The sequence below is a fragment of the Dermacentor variabilis genome, chromosome 1, assembly GCF_050947875.1.
Source record: "Dermacentor variabilis isolate Ectoservices chromosome 1, ASM5094787v1, whole genome shotgun sequence".
Taxonomy (NCBI): domain Eukaryota; kingdom Metazoa; phylum Arthropoda; class Arachnida; order Ixodida; family Ixodidae; genus Dermacentor; species Dermacentor variabilis.
This window is the reverse complement of record NC_134568.1, coordinates 51789347-51811683: the sequence shown is the minus strand read 5'-3', so window position 1 is coordinate 51811683 and position 22337 is coordinate 51789347. Positions and strand designations below refer to the sequence as shown.

The following is a 22337-nucleotide window of genomic DNA, read 5'->3' as shown; positions in this document are numbered from 1 at the left end:
CATGCGAGACCTCCTCGTAAACGGGAAAGAGTGCCGAGTGCTTCGCGATTCCGCAGCTACGATGGATGTAGTTCACCCATCTTACGTAGAACCCCATATGTTCACGGGCGAGTGCGCGTGGATCAAGCAAGCCGTGGAAGCTCATAGCGTGTGTCTGCCAGTAGCAAAGGTGCTTATTGAAGGACCTTTCGGAGCGCTTGAGACAGAGGCGGCAGTGTCATCTATGCTGCCACCCCAGTACCCGTACCTATTTTCAAACAGGTCCGATCACCTCCTGCGCGAGAAGGGGCTTTTGTTTGGTGAAGCTAGTGTTCAGGCCTTAACCAGATCGAAGGTTCGGGAGCTCGCTGCAAAGGCGGTAGTTGCGGGGCCGACGTTATCAAACAACGAAAAAGGGTCAGAGGCGCAGCAAGCTGATATTCAGAGCACGCCCGAACTGAATAAAATTGAGTCTGTAGCGTTGAAGGCGCCAGATACTGGAGAGGAACCGCCCGACACGGGAAAGTTAGAAGAGCTATCTACAGATTTGCTCATCGCGCCTACGTCAGACGGACTTGATAGGTTGCTAAAAGTCAGCCGGACGGCTTTGATAGCCGAGCAAAAAAAGGATGGCAGCCTGGAAAACGTGCGCTGCAATGTCAAAGAAGGTATCGCCAGGAAAACTGCGCGTTTTGTGGAAAGAGGTGGAGTCCTGTACCGGAAGTATCTAGACCGCCGAGGAGTGGAGTTCGACCAGCTGGTCGTGCCTCAATGCTATCGTCAGGATCTGTTGCGCTTGTCACATGGGGGTTCGTGGTCCGGACACCTAGGAGTTAAGAAAACTAAGGACCGTCTCTTGCAAGAGTACTATTGGCCAGGGTGTTTTCGGGACGCAGACCATTTCGTGAGGACATGTGACACTTGTCAGCGGGTGGGCAAACCAGGGGACAAATCGAGGGCGCCGTTGAAATTGGTACCTATCATTACGGAGCCTTTTAGACGGCTCGTTATTGATACAGTGGGACCTCTGCCGGTAACAGCCACGGGGTACAGACACATTTTGACTGTGATCTGCCCAGCGACAAAGTTCCCTGAAGCAGTGCCGCTTAAAGAACTCAGCTCAGTTGAGATAGTTAATGCACTACTGTCCATATTTGCGCGAGTTGGTTTTCCTGCAGAAATTCAATCAGATCAGGGCACAGTGTTTACTAGCGCTTTGACGACAACTTTTCTCGAAAGGTGTGGGGTAAAGCTGCTACACAGCTCAGTGTACCACCCACAGTCGAATTCCGTTGAGAAGCTCCACTCCGTCATGAAGCGCGTGTTGAGAGCCTTGTGTTTTGAACATCAAACTGACTGGGAGCTGTGTCTGCCTGGGGTGATGTTTGCTTTAAGGACCGCGCCGCATGCGGCTACGGGGTTTTCGCCAGCTGAACTGGTGTACGGTCGCTCGCTTCGATCTCCGCTTCGCATGCTTCGAGAATCATGGGAAGGTAGGGGCGACGACCCAGTCGTGGTGGAGTACGTGCTTAAGCTCCTCGAACGCTTAAGAAGGGCACAGGAGTTGTCAGGTGAAGCAATGACAAAGGCCCAGCAGAGGGCCAAGGTTTATTATGATCGGACAGCCAGGGCCCGTCGTTTTGAGGTTGGCGATGAGGTCATGATATTGCGCACATCGCTAAACAACAAACTAGACGTGCAGTGGGAGGGCCCAGCACGAATTGTTCAGAAACTGTCGGACGTTAACTACGTGGTAAGTCTGCCAGGAAAGCGGAAAGCACAGCAAGTTTACCACTGTAATCTGCTCAAACCTTATAGACAAAGGGAAGCAGTGGTGTGCATGATGGTAAACGTTCCTGAAGAGCTTCCGGTCGAGCTTCCGGGACTAGGCTCAGTGACGAACAGGGAAGACACCGGTCAAGTCATTAGTGACCTTATCAGTAAAGCACCGCTGTCGCCTGAGCAGAAAACCGAACTACACCAGCTATTACAAGAGTTTCAAGGTCTGTTCTCTGAGAGGCCTGGTAGGACTTCTGTACTTACTCATGATATAGAACTTACCTCCACAGAGCCAGTACGATCCAAGGCGTATCGGGTGTCACCCCGCCAGAGCGATATTATGGAGGCTGAGGTAAAGAAAATGCTACAGCTCGGTGTTATTGAGGCAGGTGAGAGTGATTATACCTCCCCTTTGATTTTAGTTGAGGTACCGGGCAAGGAACCTCGTCCTTGCGTCGACTACCGCAGGCTTAATTCCATCACTAAGGATCAAATTTATCCGATCCCTAACATCGAGGAGCGCCTTGAGAAAGTTAGTAGCGCTCAGTTTATTTCCACCCTAGATCTTGTCAGGGGTTATTGGCAGGTTCCACTTACAGAAGAGGCTAGTAGGTATGCGGCGTTCATTTCACCAATGGGAACATTCCGTCCTAAAGTGTTGAGTTTTGGTTTGAAGAACGCGCCATACTGTTTTTCAAGTCTCATGGATAAAGTGTTGCGGGGACAGCAAGAATTCGCTTTACCGTATCTAGACGACGTAGCGATATTCTCCGCATCCTGGTCTGAGCATATGACACACTTGCGGGCAGTGCTAACCCGCCTGCGCGAAGCAGGCTTGACAGTAAAGGCTCCTAAGTGCCAGTTAGCACAGGCCGAGGTTGTCTACCTCGGTCACGTGATTGGTCAGGGTCGTCGCCGCCCCTCTGAAATAAAAGTGGCCGCTGTGCGAGACTTTCCGCAACCGCGCACAAAGACCGATATTCGGTCGTTCTTAGGTGTCGCCGGCTACTATCAGAGGTACATCCCTAGGTACTCTGATATCGCGGCTCCCCTGACGGATGCTCTAAGAAAGACAGAGCCTCAAACAGTCGTCTGGGACGAGACAAAGGAAAGAGCTTTTAGCGCCCTAAAGAGTGCCCTAACAAGCCAGCCTGTGCTACGATCGCCAGACTATACAAAAGGGTTCATTGTTCAGTGCGATGCTAGTGAGCGAGGCATGGGCGTTGTACTGTGCCAACGGGAAAATGGAGAAGTAGAACACCCCGTCCTGTATGCTAGTCGTAAGCTGACCAGTCGTGAGCAGGCGTATAGCGCCACCGAGAAAGAGTGTGCATGTCTCGTGTGGGCCGTTCAGAAATTGTCATGCTATCTAGCCGGCTCGAGGTTTATCATTGAGACAGATCACTGCCCTCTCCAATGGCTGCAGACCATCTCTCCCAAAAATGGCCGCCTCCTGCGCTGGAGCCTCGCTTTACAACAATATTCCTTTGAGGTGCGTTACAAAAAGGGGAGTCTCAACGGTAACGCCGATGGCTTAAGTCGAAGCCCCTAACGTAGGAATCAGCCTCAAAATTGTTTGTTACTGATGTTTTTCTTCCTGAGGCAGGATTTTTTTTAACATATTGCTTTTGTTTAGTGTTTCAAAGTGATGATATGCTTTCTAGTGCAATTTTTCAATTTGTGGACGCGTTCTGAGTGATGCTAGACTACTGTAAGGAACTAGGCAGTGGTATAAAAAGGGGAAAGAGCCTGGCAGGGCTTAGTGAGGGTTGTGCCGTGCTTGCTGACTGAGCGGTTGAGTTTTCAGCGTAGTTCTAACGCTTGCCGGGAACGAGAACAAAAATGTGAACTCTCCCGAAGTCACTTTGCAGTGTCCCGTGCGAACCTGAACGAGAGAACGAGGCCTTCTCTGTGCGCTGCGCTCAAGAAACGTCAAGGGACGCCCGACTTCGGTTATGCGCATCATCGAGCGACATCCCTCCGGACAGCGGATGCAGTCCCCTGTCCATCGGGATCTCCTTTCCCCGGCGGGGCGGTCTGTTGCGTTTCGCCTGCGACACGTGGTTTTGCCGGCGCGACGGCGGCGGGGCGGCGGACATTTTGGCCCGATCGTCGTCACCGCAACACTCATCGCCAGGTGTTTCCAGGCGCGTCTGCGGCGATGCGACCGCCTAGGGATTTCGTTCCAGTCATTGTGCCCGAAACAGGCGAGGCCAAAGCAGGGATCTCCTTCCAGTTATTGGGCCCGAAACAGGCGATGCCAAAGCAGGGATCTCGTTCCAGTCATTGTGCCCGAAACAGGCGATGCCAAAGCAGGGACCATCTTCTCGTTACAGTCTTTGTGTCCGACCGGCAGCGCCACGACAGTGTGCTGCGCAGCGCCACGACAGTATGCTGCGCAGCGCCACGACAGTGTGCTGCGCAGCGCCACGACCAGGTGCTACGAGATCGTGCGCAGCGCCACGACATGGTGCTACGGCATCGCTACGACAGTGTGCGTCACCATTAGCCCATTGTACATTCACGTGCTCGTCTTTTGAGGGGTTCCTTCTTGCCCTCAACTGCGAGAGTATAAAAACAGCTGCCCCCGGACGCCAGAGGAGGGCTCCGATTTCTTCTGTTGAGTGAAGTGCTCTCCCGTCTCTCTACTTCGGTCAAACCTGACCGCCAACTCTTTGCGATGTTAAAATAAACAAGTTGTTTCGTTGTTACCTGTCGACTCATGCTTTGCCGGGACCTTCGGATGCTTGCAGTTGTACCCCAGGCCGCCAGGCCAACGCTACCCTTGGGGCTTGCGACCCAGGTACAACCACGGGCGTCAGCGCCGAGTTCCCAACAGATCGTACGAGCGGTCGGATCCAAATAAGGCACTCCAGCTACGTGTGTCTCATGTGTGTGGTTGTACCCATTCGCTACATTATATCATTAAGTACAAATGCTCAATTAGGTGTAACTCTCCGTCTATGCATTATGGTATATGTTTTTAACAAGTAGACGTTATTTCGGACGTGCGGTTGTCTCAATTGGACATGTACCATGGCGCTCAGTGCGAGCTACAACGCGCGCGACCGCTTTACCTCGCGCATTCGCGTTGTAGCTCATATTGAGCGCGATAGGACATAATAGCCCCATATACGAACCAGAAAACATATATTCTAACGCGGAAACTCAAAGTTCGATCACATTAAACGATTTTTTTTTTCGTGTATATGTGCCTGAAGAAGTGCAGGGTAATATTCTACGGGACGTCTTTCATATATAAAATATCCATAATTGTACTTTTGTCATTGCACTTTTTAAGAAAGGTGATAAGAACAATTTGGGAAATTACCGGCCATTATCAATACTTCCTGTGTTTTCAAAGGTTTTCGAAAAAGTTATATTAAGGCGGCTAACTGAATTTGAGCAAAAACATAATCTGCTAACTGACAGTCAGTATGGTTTCCGTAAGGGGATGGGCACTCAACTCGCTTTGCTAGCACAAAAAGAACACCTACTACAGCATTTGGAGGAAGGCAAACTTGTTCTGGGCATCTTCATTGACCAGCAAAGGCATTTGATTGCATTAACGACAATCTTCTAATTCAAAAACTTAAACGCGCTATGGCTTTCGTGGCAATGTCGCTTCTCTTATACGTTGTTATCTAGAATACCGTCAACAAATAGTTGTCATAAATGGCTATCACTCAGATCCACTACCTATCTCCTCAGGCGTCCCACAGGGTAGCATTCTAGGGCCTTTTTTATTTAATATGTATGTGAATGACATTGTTAAAATTAATGAAAGTGTGAAATTTATTATGTACGCTGACGACACAAGCATATTGATAGGTGGTAACGATATTGACGACCTTGTCGACGACGCTAATTTCACGTTAGCAAAATTAGGTGAATGGACACGTAGGAATAGCCTCCTGATAAATGAGAATAAAACGAAAGCTGTAATATTTCGAGCTAAAAACAAACATATATCAATCAGCAAACTTATCTCAATAAATGCAACATCTATTGAGATTACTTCCAGTATTAAAACATTAGGTGTCACTTTTCATGAACGTATGTCATGGGATGCTCATGTGGATAGCGTGGCAAATAAACTTGCGCAAGTAATAGGTTTAACATACAGAATTCGCCATATACTTCCACCGCAAACTATGATGTTAATCTATAATTCATTGTTTTCCAGCAGAATAAACTACTGGCATCTAATATGGTCTGATACAACACAGGGAAACTTAAACAGGCTTCATAGGTTGCAGAAAGAGTTCCTTAGAATTGTTGAGGGCTTGACCTATCACTCGCACACACAGCATCTTTTTGACAAGTACAACGTAATCCCAGTTCCCAAATTGTTCGACTACATCTTAGGCAAAGCATTTAAAAACGAAAAAAATAAATAATAGCTCCTTTTTACAACGTTTAGCTAACCTACAGGAAAACACTTCTGCCCGCCTGACACGTAACACTATGCCCTGGAAAGTGATAACTTATAAAACAACGTATGGTCTAAAGACACTACAGAACAAATTACCCAGGTTGCTTAATAGATTAAATAATGAACACATTAAACTTGAAGATATAACATTCAAAGAACTTCGACAGCATTTTAACAAATTCTAGGCAGTTACTTTCTTTTTTTTTAACTTTTCCTTTCTGCAAACCAAGTTTTTCTTTGCCCCGTTATCCCTAACAGTGTACATGGTGAGGGAATGGTTTCGTTTTCCCTCTTTCAATTCACAATGAGTGCTTTATCTGTTTTGTTTCTTTTTACCGTCATTGTGTATGTATTACTGTTATTTCTTGCGGATAAGTGAAAGTGCATTTATGTTATTTCTTTTGTGACTACTCCGTCGTTGACTGTGATGTTTTATTGTATGAATGAGCTTGCAATTTGTATTTATATTTTGCCTTATTTTTTGTGTAACATTGTGCGCTCGGAATGAGTAATTTCAAATGTGACCATATATTATATCCCTTTTTTGTCGTTATGTAACTGCCCCGTGTATGGGGGCCTACGGCTCTGTCAAGCTGTCATTCATGACAGCTTTTACTGCAGGTCTCCCGTGTCGTGTACTTTTACGGGACACAAATAAAGACATTATTATATCATTATTATTATAATGAGAATTCCGACGGATGCGGTTTCGTATACTGAGGCAGTACATGCATGAGTCGGATATTCTAATGGCGAAGCTGTCTTTAACATGGGAGCTATAGGTTGCGTGCGAGCTAGGTTACGTAGGCGCCTACATGCAGCGCGCAGTCTGCTATTTGGTAAGTGGTGTCATTCCTTAGTCTTGCGCAAGAGCGATGTATGAAAGCGTTATACGTGAAAGTATGTAAAGTTGACAGCAGCTTTGGTGGACAAGAAAAGAGAAACCTATAATATATAATATTGCCTATTGTAAGCCGTTCCATGGTTTCAGACAAATTTATAACTATATTAGGCAAAAAAAATGAATTATATGGTTTTACGAGCCAAAACCACTTTCTGATTACGAAGCACGCCGTAGTGGAGGACTCCGGAAATCTCGACCACCCGGGATTCTTTAACTCGCACCTAAATCTAAGTACACGGGGGTTTTCGCCCCCATCGAAATGCGGCCGTGGTGGCCGGGATTCGATTCCGCGACCTCGTGCTTAGCTGCCCAACACCATAACCACTGAGCAACCACGGCGGGTATATATATTAGGTAAAGCTGTATAGGTAAGATTATACTGAATAAAAAAAAGATATTCCAAATAGTCTATACATTTGTTGCGATGCACTATAGCATATGCCGCCATGGTATATTTTCCGCGTGCAAGTGCTTTTGTGGTGCTGCTTTGGGCGTGTTTCTTAATTTATCATCTTGGGCTCAGATAGATCGCACCGTTTATTCAAAATTTACTGACGACAGACACCGCTGGCTTCCCTGCTGCAAGCGCAGTGTACAACTCCAGCAGGCAATGTCACCCAGCTGCAGAGACTATAATATAGTCGAAAAAAATGGAGGGAAAAGAAAAACGGTCGAAAAGAAAAGTTTCCCGCGCTTCTCCGCCTGCCTTCCTTGGTAGCGCACGTTTCTTTCTTTTTTTTTTCTTTCCCCTCCTAGCTTTATACTGTGGTTGCTGTGGTTACCCGGCCTATACCCGGCCACACCACCCGGCCTTGGGCTCGGTTCACCCCTCTTGCCCACATTCTTCCCCGCCGCTGGACGGTTTTATTTTATTTTATTTTTTTCGCTTAGCCCGAGTCGAGCTTGTCGTTGGATGTCGAGCTTGTCGTTCAGAGTGGGGGGATCCCTTGCTCCGTTACAAAGACATACTCCGTCATTATACACGCATTCGTCGCACCCACGCCGCACCACCGCCATCCTTCTCGCGGGAGGAAGCTGTGGCATTACGCCAGTTACAAACCGCAACTTTTCCTAATCTTGTCTCTCTCAATAAATTCTACCCACACTGTCATGCAGATTGTTGCCCTGGCTGTGGCAGCCCGCCCACAATCTTCCACGTCACGATTGAGTGCACTGCAAACCTCTTTCCTCCCTTGCCAACTGTCCTTTACCCCCTACGCAACAAAGAGCTGTGGGACGATGCCCTCCGCGACGGACCTCCCGAGATCCTCCGAGCTGTGATACAACGGGCTCGAAACATCGCCGGAATCATCTTAGGGACATGGACTGAGGGTTCCTCCCACACTGCTCTCGCCATTCAAATATTATTAATATACATGTTTTACTCTCTCTTGCTCTAACAAGCTTTAAAAGAATCCTTTACATTGCTTGTCCGTTCGCACCCAAATTTCGCAATGAGGTCGCATTCTTTCTTCTTGCGTTTTTCACATAGTGTTGAATCAGTATTTCCGCTTGCCATGGTTCATGCGGAAAGGCACCTCCTACCCAATCAAACCGGACCAGCTGCGAAATAACTAGTTTAACAGCAATGCAAAGCGTTTTACCAATGCGGACAAATAAAAAATGCGGCCTTTTAGCGAAACGTGAGTTGAAACCAAGCAGCAGTACGAGCAAAGTCATTAAAAAATAATTTACAGAAGTGCATAGTCGCAGTCTGCTGCTTCTGCAGTGTGCATCAGCTGTGGCAGCATGCAAAATGCTTGTTATTATTGTAGTTATGTACTTAGTGCAATATACTTTATGCTGTCCAACAAAAAAAATACGTGGACCCAAAGTTCAGTCGGTAACTAAAGCTGGCCCGATGCAGTGTCGGCTTGTCGCACCGACGAACGTTTGGCGCGCTCGGCGTCCAGTCTCGCTCTGACGGAGGCCCAGCCCGTGCGGCCGGCCGCGTGCCGATGTAGCTGGAAGGAGACTTCGGGCCGCCTGTTCTCGGAAGTCGGGTGGCTAGTGAAGCTGGCTTCCGACCATTTCTCAACAATCGGCCAAGCATATATCGGCAGTCGGCTAGGGTTGCTTGGGAAAAAGCTAGAGAAAGAAAAAGAAGAGCAGGCTAGTATCGAGTAATACTAGCCGCACAAGATATATAAGCTAGAACTACTTATGAGAGAGTCTCCGAAATTGGAGATCCCTCATTAGTAGAATCATTATCTGTCTGACAGTTCGGAGCAGTCGCATCGAACCCCTTCACATGCACACAAGGAGTGGAATCCTCCATGTCCGAAGGGATGTAAGTATCCGACTCGGAATCTGAAAGGTCCACGGTAGTGCGCTTGGATTCAGGAGCGCCAGGCTCCGAGCCATATGGGGATCCACTGTCGTCCGAGCCTGACGCGCGCTGCACGGTTGCGGCACTGGCAGCAGAGCTAGCTCGCTTACTGCGCTGTTTTTTACGCTTCCTCATACAATGCTGCGCCGGCGTTGAGAGCGCCGCATGCGGGGGCAGAATTCAACTAGCTGGCGGTACGCCTCTCCCATCGCGTTCGCACTGCCTTGATTGCCTCGATCTTGCACTGCGCGTGTTAGGGCACATTTCGTACCGCGCGCGGTGTGTGCCTACGTGCGTGTGCATGGACGTTTTATTCGAAGGACGATGTACTACACGCTTCTATTTGCCTTCAAGAAGATCGGCACGCTTTACGATTATTTTTATGGCTGCAATGCGGCGAAAGGGCAGCGTCTGCTTAGCCATGTAAGTGACGCTGAGCAGGTAATTGGAAACGACATCGTATGTGCCGCTGGAAAAATCGTCGGCACATACGATGCGGCACATACATATGGCACATACGAGCTAAAGTCATTTTTCCAGTTTCTCACAAAATGTTTGCCACAAATCCGTGTTGTCTCTGATGGCGACAACGGACTTCCATCGACACTGTGCGGAAATAAAATATATCGTTGCATAGCACAAGTACGACATGCGCACACAACTTTAACTAGTACATCCTCTACAATATAGAATAGAGGCAGCAATGTAAATAACTTGGCCACAGTGCTCAAGAGGCGGAAGTTGGAAGTATTAGTAATCATTTCTGTTTCAGCAGTGCCAGCGCGACCAAGACGCGGGCGTGTATCGTCAGTAACTCGATCGATCGGTGCAGTGGCGATGCAGGAATGAACTCCGGTCATGTTCAATGCATCGTGCACATACTCAATTTCTCGGCACGCGTGAACTTAGGCCACAGCTAGCGCATACAACAGAAGTGGTTTCCATTCTTGGGCAGCTAGCGCACGCACAAACTAAACACGAGAAAGAAGACAGGACAAGCGCTGGTCGAACAACTGAAAGCTTTTATATGAACAAAAGGATCATATACCGGGTAATTATTAAACTCATGTGGGTTACATATAAAAACCGCCATACACTCCGGAGTGATCAATGAACGAGCTCGCTTAGTTTGCCAGTTGTTTGTTCGGCGCACGTACGCACTAATCCATGTCTGTCGTCTGCTTTTTTCGTACCATTTTCTTGTGAATCGGCAGAATTTCACTGGTGGCATCAACCATTTCGTGTTTACATTGCTTTCGTGACAGTTAACAACACAATAATAATTTTAGGTCATCCGAAGAGGCGCCGTCGCAAACAAGACACGTTTCGCGCGCAGCGCGAACTGAACGCGGGCGCGATCGTGAAGGGAAGCGGTGGCGGAAGCCTACACCCCGTTGGAGATGAAATCGTGCCGCCAGGGGAGAAACGAGTGCTGGCGTCTAAGATGAAACTATATATATATATATATATATATATATATATATATATATATATATATATATATATATATATATATATATATATATATATATATTAGCAAAATGCGATTGGAGGATTGGTGGCTCAAAAGCAGAGAGGTGACATAAGGTTAAAAGGGTAGGAAGACGTATTTAAAGGAAATTGAGAATTTTAATAACACACAGTACAGGTAAATAAAAATAAAAGGCAAAATAAAAAGCTGAGCATGGTGGCAACTGCCATCACCCCGTTTCAAAGGGGACGCCCCTACCTTCCATCCACCCAGACTTGGCGTGCGGACGTTTATCCTGTGGAATCCATCGCGGAGAGCCGATCTACACCATAGAGTTTCCCACAAAAATTGCTAGAGGGAACTCTGGCGCTAGTGTCTACGGAAGCTGCAATGAGAGCGCTCGTCTCAAACATAGAGTTTCCTACAAAATTTATGGTCTCAAACGCTTGGTCTGTGTGCCTTGGTTGCCAACTGCTATACCAACTGCTTTAAAACATTTTGCGATAATGTCCTTAATCAAAATGTGTACATTAATTAAAGCGTAAGACAACCTTCTTTTATATCGTTGCTAGTTAAACAGATTGTCTAGTAAGATTTGATTATATTTGATATATTTCAAATCTTGCTAGTTTAATTTATTAAAGTGACGTCACTTCCGCGCTGCCGTCGGTTCTGTGTGGAGTAGTCGTGTGGGAGCCGCGCGTCGCGCTGCTAGTAAACAGCATTGCACGCTTGTTGACTGCGGCACGTGCCGGTGGGCGCGTATCTCGAACGCTTGAGTGATTAAAGCGCAGAATATCACCTGTGCGGCATCACTGCTGGAAAAGACAGACTGTCGTAAAGTCAGCCTCAGCGTGAATTACCATGGTAAGGCTGAATTTTTTTGTAGCGGCTCACGGAAGTTAACGTCGCTTTGACGGCGGTACCTATCGTAGTGCATGAGACGCAAGGCACGACTCCCTGTTTAGGCAGTGCTTTATTCTTTTGTTTACTTGTGCATACATCATTTTTAGCTTGCTGCATGTGCTAGCTCCATAGCGATCTTCGTTCTGCATAGTTTGAATTATTTTTGCCTCCGTTCGTGTCGCTTAGTCTGCTGACATGCGCTCATGCAGCTGATGGCGAACGCGGCACAAGTGTGGCAAATAAGTTTTCAGTTATAAAAGACCTTTAAAAATGAAGACATTTAAAATCTGCTTTGTCCTTGATTACACACGCATGTAGCGTGCTTAGTGTTGTTCACTAATTGGACTAAGTTCGCACGCGTTCAGTCCATACTACCCGCGTGGTTTGACGCAATTTGACAATCCAAAGACAAGCAAAGAAAGCATTAGGCCTAGCTTTGGTTTCGTGTGTTTGTACGATTTTATAGGTGCGGCTTTCAGCTCTTAAAGCAGATATAGTTGTCTGTAGGTACTGAGTCGTGTTCGAGTTAACAGACTCCGATGCCCAAACTTAATGTTTAAGTGTTGGACTGGTCGCGAGATTGAGCGGCGTTAGGTGCGCAACAGTTGCAACGCGCACTGACACAGCCTCCTATATAGGAGGCTGGGGCACCGACTGTGCAGGTGCTACTCTCGAACAAAATTTTATGTGGTTGCTTTTCAGCATAAATTAATATGTGAACGGAAAAGTCGATGAAAACTGTCCTCCGTAAGATTGTTTGAGACTGCGAAGTGTCGTCTTTTCAAAGGGGTTTCTTAGCTGCAAAATGGTAGAGGCGAACGTGGAAAGACTCATGTTTAAATAAAATTATGTGGATTACTTTTGTTATATACGGGGTTTGATACATATGTGGAAAAGCCAGGATAGCTACAGTATTTTGAAACACCCCGTGTATTGGCATTGAGGCGATTAGACGCTTGCTGCTAGCAACATCACAAAATTGTGATTTTGTTAAATAGAAGCAAACGAGGCGATGCGTTACCATTCCGCAAAAAAGTGTGAATATTCGAAACTTCGGAATAACGAATTGAATATTGCCCTATTTGATTCGGACCTCGATTCGAAGTCACTATTTGTAGATTTGAATAATATATGAATACTTCACGTCATTGATTGTGCACGATACAAGATTGAAGAAAAAAGTACGATAACTTTCATCCTACCCGCAGTGGGCATAACCTACTAGAGCAAGCTGCCGCTTTCCTGCAAAAGTACTATCACTCGAAACTAAATTTGTTAACCACGGCAATTCAGCATTGGTTATTGTTTAGTACTATTTCCAGATGCAGCATCAGTGTCCTCTCATTAGATGAAATCTGAAGGCATTTAATTGCAGCATATTTGATACAATCTGCTGCGACCATTCGAACTGCGAAAAAAAAAAATATCTCTGCCATTGCAACAAAGGACAAATGTTTCTTGTTAGTTTTGTAAAGTTATTCATGCATGTAAATTGGCTCACAAACCTGCCCTACTGAATGTTATATGCTAATGCTTGACTATGTATGGTTTGAAGAACAGCAAATTTACAAATTGCTTAGCTGTTCCTAATGCTCCCTTTCTGATTTTAATAATGCTTATAATGGGTACTGTAATGATGAACTGCAATGAATGAGAAGGGGAACAGAGGAGAGATATTTTTGTTAATCGCAACTCACTTGAGGCCCTCACTTATGGCAGGTTTGATATCTTCAGGTAGCATACAATGGTTTATTATTCAGCTGTCTACTGCTGAAGTACACATACTATGTGGCACTGTCTGTAAAAAGGATGTTCTACATTCGCTGCATTGGCCTGAGTGGTGCTGGTTAACACTCCCAGGGTTACACATACATAAATATCCGAGAATGTGGACATGGGAACGGCCGAAGGCATAGGAAAGTTGGTAGTGAAATGCATGCATAACAGAGTTTTAGATTAAGATGGTGCAAGCGTAGGGGCCCCCTAATCTATAACTCTCTAATGTGGAGGTAGTTGCTTTGGCTCCCACTAGAGGCAAGCTTTTTCATCCACTTCCATTTCCCTTATCATTTGTACACTTTAACGAAACCTACAGATAACTTCCCCTGTGCTTTCCTTGGCTTCATTATCTGTTGGCTTCATATAAGCCTTTATTGATACTCATATCATAAGAAGCCAACAAACAATGACACCAAGGACAACATAGGGGGAAATACTTGTGTTTAAAGGGCCCCTGAAACGGTTCGGACAAATATTGTAGACGCGTAGGGTACAGCTTAAGTAGAACATTCGCACCACTATTTAAGTGAAGCGTTACGTATTAATGGAGCTACATGCGATTGGAAGTTACCCTCCTCCCTAGCAATGCTGTTCCTCCTCAACTCGTTCGCCGAGCGAGCGGGGCTAAGCTCCGCCTTCACTTGTTTGCGTCACGATGCGACGTCACATCGTCCACTTCCGGTTGGTTTGGAGCCCGCCCCCGCCCGTGCGAGACCTCACCGCTAGTTGCTTGGCCGTCGACCTCAAGCGAGAACTATCGAAGCAGCGTGCATTGCGAGCATTCTGTCGTAGCGCCGAACGTGTCTCGTATTTTGGTAAATTTCGGCAAATGACTGGAGGCATAGACTCAAGCTGATTAAGGAACCTTAGCATAGACGTACGCGAGTGGCCTGATCGGTCTGCACGGTTCAGACACTTGTTGGCGCAGCGCTTAACCAACCAAACAAAGCCCTAATATTGCTCTAACCAAGTGAAAAACATTTTAAACATTCATAAAAACGTGTTGATGATTACACTTCTGCAAAAAATACACACCAGCAGCAAAGAATGCACTTCATTGCTGCTACTGTGTATGGTTGAGCTCTGTGCCACCAGGTGGCTGCACCGTGCAGACCATTCACATTTGCCCTTCTGCTCATCTCATGGCTCATCCTGCTACAGCACAGTCAAGCGGCCAGACCCTGTCCTCTTGCGCTTGCATTTGCCCTAATACCGGACTCGCGAAATGCTATTCCGTTAGTAATCTTCCGGTGTAAAGTGACGGCCACAAACGCGCAAATCCTGGCGCCGATCGGATAGCGGCAGTCTGATGCGCAGCAGCCAGTTCGCTCGTATGCTGCCTTGCAGAGGGACACGATGTCGGAACTTGACATATTGCCAGTCGCTACGTTTGCAGTCCACAAGGCAACAAAGTCTATTCATAGTGCTTGCGAAAAAACTGAGACCGACTCTGACCGCGGAGCTCTCGTCAAAGTGGAGTACGTTGTAACACAAGCAGACGACACTTGCTGTATGCCGGAAGTGCTTAAGTGTACTGAAAAATTGTTCTTGTGCATTCTCTTTATGTTACTTTCTTTTTATAAAAACAAATAAACTAACATTCCAACTAGTATGAAGATCATTTGTTTACCATAAAGTTGGAAAAATTATCGATCACGCGTCCTGGTCAGCCAATCGGATAGCTCGCCCCACTGACGTCATATGGGTAGGGACGGCTTAAAATTCCGCCGAGCAGTGTGCTGCGATTGGCAGCGATGTGCATTTTTAAAACCTTATAATAAATTAGACGCTTCACGCATAGCACTTAGATGTGTCAATTAATGATCAGAAGGGCCTACTCTAATGACTCAGTATGTTTGTAGAAAATCGTCAAAAGCGTTTCAGGGTCCCTTTAATAAACGAAATAAAGAAACAATAAATTAATGGAAATGAAAGTGGATGAAAAAACAACTTGCTGCAGATGGGGAACGATCCCACAACCTTCGCATCTCGCATGAGATGCTCTACCAATTGAGCTACTGTGACGCCGTTTCCCCATCCACTTTCTTGGGTATTTATGTTTCCTAGTAGAACCCTGGGAGTGTTAGCCAGTGCCACCACTCGCAGACCTTGGCTGTTTACGTGGAACATTTTTTCTGCCGCAGGCGTCACGAGAACGTGATCTTTTTGGGTGAAGGCAACCAGTCAATAAACCCACACATGCTACCTGAAGGCATCAATGTTGCCGGATTCGAGATCCTCGTTATGTAGTAAACGAGAAAAAAGGGGGTTAACCGAGGGGCCCGACTTTTATTAGTCATCATAAGAAGCCAACAAACACTGACGCCAAAGAAAACAGGGAAAATTACTTGTGTTTAATGTTGCTCGCTTGGCGTGGCGCGCCCACAATAAGCGAAAAGTGCCGACACAGTGCTGTGCCAACCTCTGTATGTACGTCATGGCCATTCTCGAAGGCTGCCGGTCGTATTCGCGACGTAAATGGGTGTGTGTGTTTACTGTAACGTTAACAGATCTTTTTTTTATTCCAGGAAAGAACTGTTTACCTTTCAGTCAAACAGGAAACAAGAGACAGTGCATTCAGTACAGCAGCATAAACAACCTCCTTGCTCAGTTATCGACGGTGTCAGCGATGGCATACACATTTTCGAGAGACAAATACACGGCCTATAATTGAGTGCTTATGCTGAGCACTGTTTTATCTACTGATACTTGATGGCATGCGCAAACTTTAAGCATGATGAAGTTAAAGAACAACGAGAATCGGTAATAACAGCTTGTAATATGTGTCTGGATCACAGTTGTCGTCGTTTAAGTGACTCAGCCACTCATATTGAGGGGTCTCTGGGTGGGACAACGCGGCTCGTATGCGCAGATGTTTTGCTACGTTTTCACATTATTCTTTATAAGTGAGGCGCTGTTTCCACAATATCTGTGGAACCAGCCACCATCTGTGGCTGTATATGTCGATGGAAACAAATGCACCGCTTTGGCAAATACAATGCTGAAAGTTGCTAAACAAACTAGGCACGTCAAAAAGCCTTAATGTGTGAATTGGTATACAGTGTACAACATAAAGAAACAGAATAAACGGACAAGACAACTGCAGTTGTCTTGTTCGTTTAATCTGTTTCTTAATTGGCAATTGGGACGCCTGCACAAAAAAAGAAACAAAAAATATGTACCTCAGATTTCAGTGGGCCCTTATCCATGAATTCGTAAGCGCTGTTGAACACTGGTTACTGGTTACTGGCTAGCTACTACTACTACTACTAACACTAGCTACTGGTTAGAGGACATGTCCAAATAGGTCTCCTGCAGCTGCGCAGTACTGAATCTGCTTTATCACATCTTCAGTAGATTTCTTGATGACCGACGCTCAAATTCTATGCAGACATCCATTTTCCTTGTCTTGAGCTAATCTGATGTCCGTCTCGATCATGTAAGCAAAATCTTTCACATAACCCCAAAGAAATAGAGTGGTGAGAGGTCAGGTGACCTAGCCGGCCAATTTACAGGCTCTTGCCTTCCAACCTGTTGCGCATGAAAAGTCTCATCCAGCCAGTTTCATGCGCGGCTGCTGCTGTGTGCTGGTGCTCCATCTTGCTGATACCACAGAAGTGGAAGATGTGACAGTGGGACTTTGCTCAGAAACTCATTCACCACTCCTTCAAGGATTTCGTCCACATAACGCTGTCCATTCAGTGTATGATCGAACAAGATGGAACTGATTATAGCCTCGGCATAAATTCTGCACCCCACATTGAACGACCACAGGTACTGGTGCTGATTGCGTTTTACCCAGTGTACATTGTAGTCACTCCAATAGTGTGGATTATGCAAGTTTACCTGGGCGTTCTTGTGAAAATTGGCTTATCTGTGCACACGATGTTGCTCAAAATGTCCGGTGACTCATTGGCTTTTGTGAGGACCTAATTCGAGAAATCTAGGTGATTCTACAGGCACTGGTGCTGGTTAAGGTGGTACGGGTGAAAGGCCATTGTTTAGAATCGTCCAAGCTGATGACTTAGAAATTGGTACCTGGCTGGCCACGTCCCGCATGCTAGCATGAAGGGGTGAGGCCATAATTGCTAGAACATCCGTGCCTAGGCTAGGACTCGAAGATGGAGTCCTACGCCGCTGTTTCTTGAGGCTTCCGGTTTGTCTCAGGTTTTCATCATTTGTGATGATAGTCGACGCGTTCGGTCTACTGCCACATTTTCATGACTGATGTATATTTGCGGCCTTTCTCTCGTCATTTGCAGCTCCTAAGGCAAAGATCATTTTACCTTCTGCTCATTAGAGAAATACATGGCGACTGGGATGAAACAAAATGCACCTTTAATAATTTGCACTGACGTCAATTCACTTTTGTGGTTATAGGTTTTGTGGCAAAAGAAAAAAAACTCATTTGTGCAGTTTATCTATGCTAAGACAGCTATCGCAGCTTGTTTCCAACTAACGCCAAATGTGATGTGCTATTTCGGCTGAGGCACGGCAGATAAGGCCCTAGCTCAAGCACGATGTCTTATAGCGAAGCTGTATGTGGCTAGCCAATTCGTCTGTTCGTCTGTCTGTCACCTGTGTGCCGAAAACTGCTCCGGCGCAACCTTATGCGAGTGCACGAAAAAAAAAAAAGCAAAAGAGAGGCGCATGATGGGCTGCATCAGTAGTGACGTTGCTGCTCTCCGTCGCAGCAGAACGCGTCCTCAGCAGTTTCTCTCTGGCTCCAGAATGGGTAGGCCACGCGTCAGTCATACTCCTGAGGAGCAGACACCTTTCGATTGGCAACACCGCAAGCAGAACTGGGAATGAGCTTGTCTACGCTGTCTCGATGCTGCAGCCCGGGCACAAGAAGAGGCTCGTGCAGCCGAGCGCAAGCAGCAGCTGTGTACCGAGGGTCCATACCATCTACCAAGCCGTCGTTTAATGAACACTCGGGATTAACCCAGGGATGAACACTGGTGCCGCACATTTCAGCTTCGCTGGTTAACCATCTGTGCGGAGGGCTTGGGCTGTGAATTTTTTTCCTTTATTTCCTTCATTTCGTTCTGGCTAACTTAGAAGAAGCCTGTTCAAGGGCACTCCTTTATGATGCAGGTGGGAGCGCAGTCTCGTGGTATTCGCCATATTTCCCAGAGTTTAGTTATCTGTCAGAAAAATATTAATACGCGATTAGTACGTCACTGAAAATACCGCAGTTGGATGTCCCTTGGGTGTACCTACAGATGCCTCATTGACATTTTGATAATTATGATGGTACATGTCGAGTTAGGTAATTATTTAGAATTACCTAATTAAATCTCAGTAATGAAAAGATTACTGGCAGCTACTCCACTGTAATGGAGACAATGTGCACTAGGTTTTCTTTGAGTAATGCTGTTTTTTTAAAGGTCTTGGTGCATAATAGTTAATTGGGACACCCTGTATATTTTTATGACCTCTGCATGCAAGTGACGATGTTTCCACCCCTAATAAATGCTGTAAATTAGAAGTGTTTTTTTCATGAGCCGTTAGCTTTGCTTCCTGGAAAGAGAAGCGATATACTGAGACCCATATCATTCACGTGTATTTCACACACAATTAATAAAAGACTCTGCTGAAGGGGTCACTAAAGTCTACAGGTGTTTCTCAGGGCCAAAAAAGCATGCAAAGCATTTTGAAGCTAGGTGAACATACAGCAACCTATTCATTCTCTAGGCATCAGCTATCCATACCATTAGAATTATTTGTTAATTGGCTACCTGTTTCTCTTTCAAAATATATTAACATTTGTCCTGTTTTTATATTTAAAGATAATGTGTATGTGCATGATGTTTACTGTGGAAATTTAAAATAATGTTGAAGTGAGAAAATATGAACGAGGCAGCCGCCGCTGGTACTTCTAATGCGCTTGTTCTCCTATTGTCAAGATTTGCAGAAACAAATCAAAGTACGTATTAAAATTCGTCCACGTCTGCACCAACAATGAGGCAGTAAGCTATTAGCCACAATAAAATCATAAGTGAAAAGGTCGAGGCAAGTCAAAAGAAACCTCAAATGATGTGGGTGACAAAACTCTGACAATGACATGTTAGGTGGGGGGAGGCTTCAGCATCGCCGGGGTTGGGGGTGGTGGCTCAGCTCCCCCCCCCCCCCCCCCAGAAAACTCTGGAGGAGGCTAGGGCCCCGGAACAACCCCTTAGTCGGCGCCTATGGCGGGGGGTTCAGTTGAGCGATCATGGTCCGGACGCTTTTGTCGCTGCTGTCGACAAGAAAGCTTGTCGCGTGAGAACTCGCGCCCGTCGGTTGTGTCGTTGTTGGCCTATTATGATAAAATGGTCTCGGTGACACACTGTGCAGAATAGTTGGCATCAGGGGTGCAATCGGAGATGGTTGTTCGGTGTGTTCGTTCGGTTACCGGCGCGCGCGATTGGGCTACTCCGCGCCGACGTCGCCAGCCGCGGGGCGCGGCCACGTTTTTGGTGACGTCAAAATGACGACACGCTCCTGTCAATCATCCTCCCACCGAGCATTTCGTCTGCTAGGCGCTGAACCCGACGGGAGCTGGGAAGTTTGGAGCGATCATAAGGCTTCGCATGGCACGTCTGGTGGATTGGATTGGATCCAACAGGCGGCCTTTTCGGCTGCGGAATGGCACGTTTGAATCCAATCCATAGTTTAATTCGAGAAAATGGCACTTTCGTTGGGAACTTAGGTTGTCACGCTGGCGTTTCTAGAGGAAGGAGGAGAGCGGGTGGCGGTGCGTAACGCGTTTGAAGAAATTGCAGAAAGTGAATTCCGGCGTCGTTTTTGTTTCTCGAAACAAATAATTCATTGGTTGTACAGAGAAATCGACAACATCATCGTTGCCAGCGAGCCACTGGAATGTTGTCGCTGCCTCTTGAAAAGTGCGCCACTCTTCCCGTCGTTTCTTTTTTCTTTTTTTTTTCTTCTCACTGTGCGCGACACCACCTAGGGACGACGCCAAGAACCTAATAATTATAAATTGCAGTAGTCACACGTACTACTATTTGAAAAGGTTTTTGGGCTTGAGAAGAAAAAATACATTTTTTTAGATAAAGATTCATTTGGAAGACGAGAAACATTTGGTTTTGTAGTATACTGTCTGCAAGCAGACGACAAACCACGGAAGTAAACTTCCGGGGAGGTCACCGCTTCCTGATTGGCTGCTCTCCCCGCCCCGCTGTCACAAATTTTGCATACTGCAACTTTGTGACATTGCAGCAACTGAACAGAACGCGTATCGAACAAAACATCTCCGATCGCGCCCCAGCATCTTGTCGGTCTCGTATCGACCCAGTGTTATCGCGCATTAAACGAGTATGTGAAGTCAGATGCGCTACCACCACCAGCAAGAGAGGGCCGATTCCGCAAGAAGACTTTGCCAGCAACGGGATGTTTTCAAAGTGTTGCCCAAGTGTGACGCAGGGACTTATAGATAAGTATGCTAGTTATCAATACAAGGCGGCAACTACGTGGTTCATGGTGCAGTCCAGACGAAGCCCTGGCCGCTTTCTGTTTTAAAGTGGAGTTGCAGTCCTATGCTACGCATGCTTTTGGCACCACGCCGACGTAGAGCCACTATATTCCGGTAGAGTTCCAACTCCTTACACGGCACGAGTCTTTGCTGCAGTGCCCGTCTGTGCACTTTCTTCAGGCGACTTTCCTGCGATATCAGGCTGTGCGGCCGCTCACGTCTCTTCCAAAACATTATGCGACTAATCCGCTATGGCAGGGTGCATGCGCTGTCGCACCGTGAAAAAGGCAGATTCAGGAAATAACCTCACCTCTCTATTCATTTCACCAGTGAAACATGGCAGCATCTACGTGTTGCTATTCGATTTGTACAATGCAGCTTTGTGCAGAATGACCTCGCAGCATTCCTTGCCCCCTTATACTTTGTGTAGCTGAAGTTGTGTACTGCAGGCTGGCTGTATGTTGCCACACAGTGACTTCTGCAGCCATGCTTGACCCCTTACTGCAGGAGCTATTTTTCTTATAAAAAAAATAGGCTTTTATTTAGGCCAGATATGCCTAAACAAAAAAGATGTTTAAAGGGCCCCTCAATAGCTGACAAGTGCAAGGCATACAATGTGCGATAACGATTGTCTGCAAAGTATTACATCGTTACGCGCCACGGAAAGATCTGAAATTTCAAACCGAACGCCATTTGGCCTTCTCCTCATTGTGGCCGTGCTCCAAGCCAGAGGGTGACGTGCACGTGCTAGTGCGCCTGCGTATACGTGTTTGTGGTGTGACGTCGCTTGAGATGACACGTGACTTCAAGAGTTATTTAAAGCAACAGCTGTTATTTGTGTAATATGTTTCTTAAATAGATGAATTAAAGCTTAGAGAAATAATAAAACACAAACCTAATGTTTGCGTGTTTTTGTTTTACTTCGTACTGCAGCAAGAGAGATGTACTTCTGTTTTGTCTGCATGTTCCCACGTCTTGCAGTCGCACACGCAGACACCGAAACTGTCATTTTCTGCCATGTTCTATAGTGCGATCGTGCTCTGTGATCTGCTTGTGGCTGCCTCAGTATTCGTGTAGCACTGACTTATACCGCTATTCAGGTGTCCTCATGCACACTGTGCAATATTGTGCGCTGCGTGAAACAAGACAATCGCGGCAGCTTGCGCGCGACGCCGTCAGCGAAAATGCGCCGCACCGCAAAAAAGCGACGAGGACAAAAAATTGCTGCGGCTTAGCTCAGCTAACCCTGGCTATGCAAAGCGAAAGCTTGGTTTGGCC

The 22337-nt window shown here is 46.4% G+C and overlaps 1 protein-coding gene and 1 long non-coding RNA gene across 2 annotated transcripts in view; one reads left to right on the top strand and one right to left on the bottom strand.

Moving 5' to 3' along the window:
• The window catches only part of LOC142571173 (uncharacterized), a 44332-nt gene extending 32985 nt beyond the window's left edge, over window positions 1–11347 (bottom strand). The window contains exon 1 of the long non-coding RNA XR_012825787.1: window positions 11156–11347. This is a non-coding gene — a long non-coding RNA (uncharacterized LOC142571173). The remainder of the gene's footprint in view (window positions 1–11155) is intronic.
• Window positions 11348–11569: 222 nt separating this feature from the next.
• The window catches only part of LOC142577884 (piwi-like protein 1), a 157418-nt gene continuing 146650 nt past the window's right edge, over window positions 11570–22337 (top strand). Inside the window, exon 1 of the mRNA XM_075687316.1 lies at window positions 11570–11764. Within this exon, the coding sequence (XP_075543431.1) occupies window positions 11762–11764 (3 nt within the window). The 5' untranslated portion in view covers window positions 11570–11761. The remainder of the gene's footprint in view (window positions 11765–22337) is intronic.